Here is a 6,000-nt window from a genome sequence, read left to right as displayed (position 1 = left end):
GGCACGAGCAAGAGGTGCCTTCTCTGGGGGCCTCGGTCTCCTCCCTTACTGTCTGAGGTCCCTGAAGGACGGCAGGAGCCCGGGGACATGAGGAGCCCAGCTCACGGTGTCCACACACAGCTCACCGTGTCCACACACAGCTCACGGTGTCCACACACAGCTCACGGTGTCCACACACAGCTCACCGTGTCCACACACAGCTCACGGTGACCACACACAGCTCACGGTGTCCACACACAGCTCACCGTGTCCACACACAGCTCACCGTGTCCACACACAGCTCACGGTGACCACACACAGCTCACGGTGTCCACACACAGCTCACCGTGACCACACACAGCTCACGGTGTCCACACACAGCTCACGGTGTCCACACACAGCTCACGGTGACCACACACAGCTCACGGTGTCCACACACAGCTCACGGTGTCCACACACAGCTCACGGTGTTCACACACCTGAGCGCTCGCTGCCAGTGGGAGGGCGGGACAGAGGCCGGCGGACGGACAGCGCGCTCCCCCACCTCTCACTGAGTTAGTAAGCGGCCTGCTGGTCGCCCCCGGCCTCGCTGACGGCCAGGTTTAACCGCTTCAGAAGTTCTGGGCCTGGCAAAACGGTTTCATGAATAATAAACAGGAGAGCTAAGCCCGCTGATGAGAGGGCGTGCGCTGCTCCCGGACGCAGACGGAAGAGAGGGCCACGCCGGCCTTCCTCTGGGGTCGCTGCTTCCGCCCGAGATGGAGGCGAAACTGAGCCGGGCTGACCGGGCGCAGAACTGACCTCTCAGCAGCTGCAAGGGCCAACGCCAATCCCCCTCTGCTCTTCATGAACCACGCATCCAGAGGGCGTTTCCCCCAGCACCAGGTCCCCGATAAAGGCCCTCCCTCGGATAAATATCCCCCGATAGTTCCCATCAGCAGGTGGGGGCTCGCACCTCGGGTCGTCCAGGAAGCGGACGTTCTGCTGAATCCGGGCCCGCCGCAGAGCGGAGGGCCAGCACCCAGACAGAGCCTACCGGAGCTCGACGGGACTCGGGCCAACGGGGCCCCGGGCAGCACCGAGCCAGCTCTGCACTCCGCCCCGCGGGCCCCGAGCCACCAAGGAGCCACCAAGGAGCCACCAAGGAGCCATCGGGGCCCTGAACCCAGCGAGTTAAAAGAAGCGACCTTGGACCCGCCGTGCTCTCCGAGGGCACGTGGCACCCCGAACCCAGGCTCCCCGGGAAGCTGACAACGAGCCTCTGTCCCTGCCCAGCCTCAGGTCCTCGTCACCTGTGCCCACAGGGCTTCACGGGACAGCTGCCAGGTGACACGTCCTGAGGACACAGAGAGACTCCTGGGATGTCGGCCTGCCCTGGACCGAGGGGTTCGCCTCCGGGACCCTGGGGTTCAGGGCGCCGCCCCCTCCTGGCCTCACACCCGTCAGAACCTTGTTTCGGGGGTGTAACCACGACGGCCCCCTTCACAGAGAGCGAGAGCACACGTGCATGGCCTCAGCCGACACCCGCAGGAGCTGGCTCGGACACAGCCCTGCCTGCCTTGAAGAACTGAGGGTTCAGGGCAGGACGTGAACACGCCAGGTCCCCCGAGCTGGAAAGGCAGGGCCAGGGTTCCGTCCCCGGTCCTGTCCTCGTCCACGCCCTGTTGTCCCTCCACCCTCCTGGATTCATGACACCTGGCTTCACACCCGCGTGGGCTGGGGAGGAAGGGGCTGCCGTGCGGCCCCCCCTGTTAGCCACACCAGCCCGCCCGCGCCTGCCGGACAGGGGCCAGGCCCGGTCTGTGGATAGGGCCCACCTGCCTCCGCCGCCACGCCCCTCCGCCGCCACGCCCCTCCGCCGCCACGCCCCTCCGCCGCCACGCCCTCCGCCGCCACGCCCCGCCGCCGCCACGCCCCGCCGCCGCCACACCCGAGCGACTGAGACCCGAGTCAGAGGTCACTCACCTTCCCAAAGTCCCGGACATCGAAGAGGTCGAAGGGGTCGAACAGCTCGCTGTTTCTTAGTCCAAACTTGTCGTGGCAGACTTTGAGGAAGGTGCGAATATTCTTCAGACACAGGAACTGGAGAAGAGAAGGGAGCGGCCGTTAAACCAGCGGAGCCTCACCCCAGTGACAACGGCAGCCAACGGCAGCGTCCGCATGCCCACATGGGCCGGCACATCCCGGCTCGAGAGGACGCGCCCGCCTCTGTCCCGCTGGCCCAGACATCACAGACAGCCCAGGCTCGCTTCAGCCATTCATGACCATGCGCCCCTCCCCTGTCCAAGGGGACCAAGCCCATTTTAACTCCGATGATCCTGATTGGGGGAAAAAAAAAAAAAAAAAAGATGCCGGCCATGAGTGAGCAAGGATGGAGCGCACACACCGCCTTCCTGGGCACAGACTGATGCCAGTGACTGATGCACGGCCACAAGTGACAACGCCAACAGCTGGGGGCCACCCCGACAGGAGCCTCGGGGGCTGGTGCCAGCACAAAGGCCAGACCTCTCAGGTCAACATCCAGGCATCTCCTCCACCGGGCACCCAACACCGGGGCTCCCAGCCGACACCGGGCCCGGCAACGTGACGGGGTAGGAGGCACAGGCGGCAGTGGGGAGCAGCATGGCCGGCTTCCAGCCCCCCGCGAGAAGGAGCTGGCGGAGAACTCACGGGGGCGGCAGGCGAGGCGGCCTGGAGCAGAGTGTGGAGTCACCCGGCCCTGGGTCCAAAGCCCGTCCGCCGATTCTAACTTGCGGGGGACCAGGGGGCAGAGCCCTGGCTCCTGAGGCTGGGTTCCTAACAAGAAGAGCCTCCCTGGGTTAATTTCGTACCCTGAGGGCACAGGGTGGGCATCTGGTAGGTGGCGGCCATCAGCCCACCCAGTCCAGAGTGGGCACGGGTGTCCATGAGGCAAAGGCCGCAGGGCAACCTGGGTTTCATCATCCCCACCGATAACCATTCACTAAGCGCCCACCGGCCCCATCTCGAGAGGGCCGCAGACGGCCTGGGCCTGCTCCCCGGGAATTTAGACGCGTGGGCAGAGGCGGAGGAAGGATGGGCCTCGCATAAAACCAAGCCGCGCTGAGCACCCCCTCGGGGCACTGACACCCCAGCCAGGCTCGCCTCTCTGCCCACCGGCCCCTGGCGGGCGGTGCCCCTGCGCTGGAGCACCCTCGGCCTGGGGCCAGCCCTCCCGTCCTGCTGGGGCTGGTCACTGGTCGCCGAGGACACCGACTCACATGTTCTGTTGTATATTTATATTATTCTCTCTCTCTCTCTCTCTCTCTCTCTCTCTCTCTGTGTGAGCGGGTGGGGCTGCGTGTGTCGTTTCTCCTGAACTTGCGACAAAGCTGGAGACACAACCCGCTTTACCCCGAACACCCGAATCTTGAGTGTGCGTTTCCGGAGAACAGGAACCCCGCCCCTGCCACAATCACAGCGCCCACCTCGAAATCGGGAAGTCAACGAGGACCCCCCCACCCACGGTGCCTCACCTGCCGAGGGCACAGCCTTCCCTGTCCTCCATACCTGAGGGACAGCCACCACGTCCTCCGAGCCCAGGACAGAAGCCCTGCCCAGAGCTCATCCTGGCCCACCCCCGACTGCAGCTCTCGTGGGGCCTCTCGTCTCCACGAACCTAGGACAGCAGTGCCGGGAGAACTTTCTGGAAGGACAGACACGTTCCGCGTACGCCCACTGAGCGCTTTGCGACGTGGCCACTCCAACTGAAAAACTGCGTTTTCACCTTCATTTTATCCTAATTAGTTTATTTATCTATTTACTTTTTTTTTTTTTTTTTTTTTGTATTTTTCTGAAGCTGGAAACAGAGAGGCATGCACCCGACCGGGATCCACCCGGCACGCCCACCAGGGGGCGATGCTCTGCCCCTCCGGGGCATTGCTCTGCTGCAACCAGAGCCATTCTAGCGCCTGAGGCAGAGGCCACAGAGCCATCCTCAGCACCCAGGCCAACTTTGCTCCAGTGGAGCCTTGGCTGCGGGAGGGGAAGAGAGAGACAGAGAGGAAGGAGAGGGGGAGGGGTGGAGAAGCAGATGGGCGCTTCTCCTGTGTGCCCTGGCCAGGAATCGAACCCGGGACTGCTGCACGCCAGGCCGACGCTCTACCGCTGAGCCAACCGGCCAGGGCCATCCTAATTAGTTTGAACTGAAGACCCACCCACGTGTGGATCTAACACATCCTCGTCTCTGTGGTCCAGGACCTGACATCTTTGAAGAACACAGACACAAAAGGACACACACTGTAGACTGCACTTATAGGAGAGGCACCTAGTGTAGGTCAATCCATTGAGACAGAAAGACGGTGGGGGCCCGGGGAGGGGCCGCGGAGCTCGTGTTGAGTGGGCACAGACCTTCCGTTTGGGGCAGCTGAGAAAGTTCTGGAAATAACAATAGGACCGCTACATAACATTGTGAATGTTACTTTAATGCGTTGGTGTATATTTAAAATGGTTAAAATAGTAATAACACACGTAGTTACACTGTATATATTATACCGTGATAAAAAATAATAATGAACACGGAGACACAGGCCCACAGGGAGGAGGAGGCACTGTGACGGTGACAATGGGGACAGAGAGCGCGAAGCATTGCTCCCAGGAGCCCAGAAAGGCCGAGGGGACCAGGGAACCAGCAGGGGCTGGGAGGGGCCTGAGACACCCTCTCCCTCAGAGCCCCCCAGGAAGGGCCAGTCCCGCCCACACCCTGACCTCAGGCTGCGGCCTCCAGCGCGTGACCGAACACGGCCCCCCGCCCCCGGCCCCGGTCTGAGTCCACGCTGGGCCGGCACACCGAGGAGGTGGGGGCTCCGCCAGGCGACCCCTCGCTCCTGCCTGTCTCACCCCCGCCCCCCGCAGGACGCTGCAGCTGCCGGCCGGCCCGTCTCCACTATTTTTTGCACATCACTCATCTCTAATTTCCACGAAGCATTTATTTTAATTCCTCCTCGGCCTCCCATATTTAGAGTTAATTACACGGCGCCTCACCACAATCACAGCTGGCAAGGCCAGGTTTCCCTTCGGGGCTCGGCGTGGGGCACAGCGTCGGCCTGGCCTGGCCTGGCCTGGCCTCACCCCGACCATGGCCACTCGGGCCCCCAACCCTCCGGAACCACCGCTGTCAGCTCCAAGCCAGCCTTCGGGGATGGGGACATGGAGGGCCCAGGGAGGAAAGAGTCGTGGGTGGCGTCGGCTCCCCGTCTCCCGTGTGCCGGGCGCTCGCTGCTGCTCCCCGAGAACGCACCCCGTTTACACGTCGGGACGCCCAGGCTCCCGCTGGAAGTGGGCGGAGCTGAGATCTGACCCACGTCTGGTTCGGGCGGGGAAGGCCCCCCTGAGAGAGGGGTCTCCAAGGCGCACATGAGCCTCGGGTCCCCTGTCCTGGTCAGCAGCATCCCTTCCACTCTCCGAACTGGCTGGTTTCCATGAAGAGTGAGATGGTCACTACCCATCCCCCTCACTGCACCATTAGGGAAACTGAGGCCTGGGGCTGGAGCAGGAGCAGAGAGCGAGGAAGGGCCAGGCCTGTATCCAGACTCCTGGGTCTCTGTTTTCCACTAAGCGGAGACAGCGGGCAGCTGCTGTTTCTGGTGCTTGTGTCCCCTCCCTCCCCAGCACCCCTGGACCCAGGAGGACCTGTGGCCGGGGCCTGGCCAATCAGAGCCTCACGGTCCCTCCAGCCCAGCAGGGATGGGTTCAGATTCCGGGGGAGACTCCTGCAGGGGGAGCGAGAGAGAGCAGGTCCAAAACAGCCACCGGCACGTCTAGGCCACAGACGGAGTGAGGGGGGCGGGGGGGCAGACACCGGCCAGGACGGAGTGAGGGGGGGCGGGGGGGCAGACACCGGCCAGGACGGAGTGGGGGGGGCAGACACCGGCCAGGACGGAGTGAGGGGGGGCGGGGGGGGCAGACACCGGCCAGGACGGAGTGAGGGGGGGCGGGGGGGCAGACACCGGCCAGGACGGAGTGGGGGGGGCAGACACCGGCCAGGACGGAGTGAGGGGGGCG

The 6,000-nt window shown here is 63.8% G+C and overlaps 1 protein-coding gene across 1 annotated transcript in view; it reads right to left on the bottom strand.

Moving 5' to 3' along the window:
- Window positions 1-6,000, bottom strand: part of VAV2 (vav guanine nucleotide exchange factor 2) — a 111,207-nt gene that overhangs the window by 67,782 nt on the left and 37,425 nt on the right. The window contains exons 2-3 of the mRNA XM_066366757.1: window positions 1,941-2,061; window positions 1,326-1,332 (exon numbers count right to left, since the gene is read on the bottom strand). Coding sequence (XP_066222854.1) covers window positions 1,326-1,332; window positions 1,941-2,061 — 128 coding nt within the window. The remainder of the gene's footprint in view (window positions 1-1,325; window positions 1,333-1,940; window positions 2,062-6,000) is intronic.

This window comes from Saccopteryx leptura, chromosome 2 (assembly GCF_036850995.1).
Source record: "Saccopteryx leptura isolate mSacLep1 chromosome 2, mSacLep1_pri_phased_curated, whole genome shotgun sequence".
Classification (NCBI taxonomy): Eukaryota; Metazoa; Chordata; class Mammalia; order Chiroptera; family Emballonuridae; genus Saccopteryx; species Saccopteryx leptura.
This window is presented reverse-complemented; position numbering and strand designations above follow the sequence as displayed.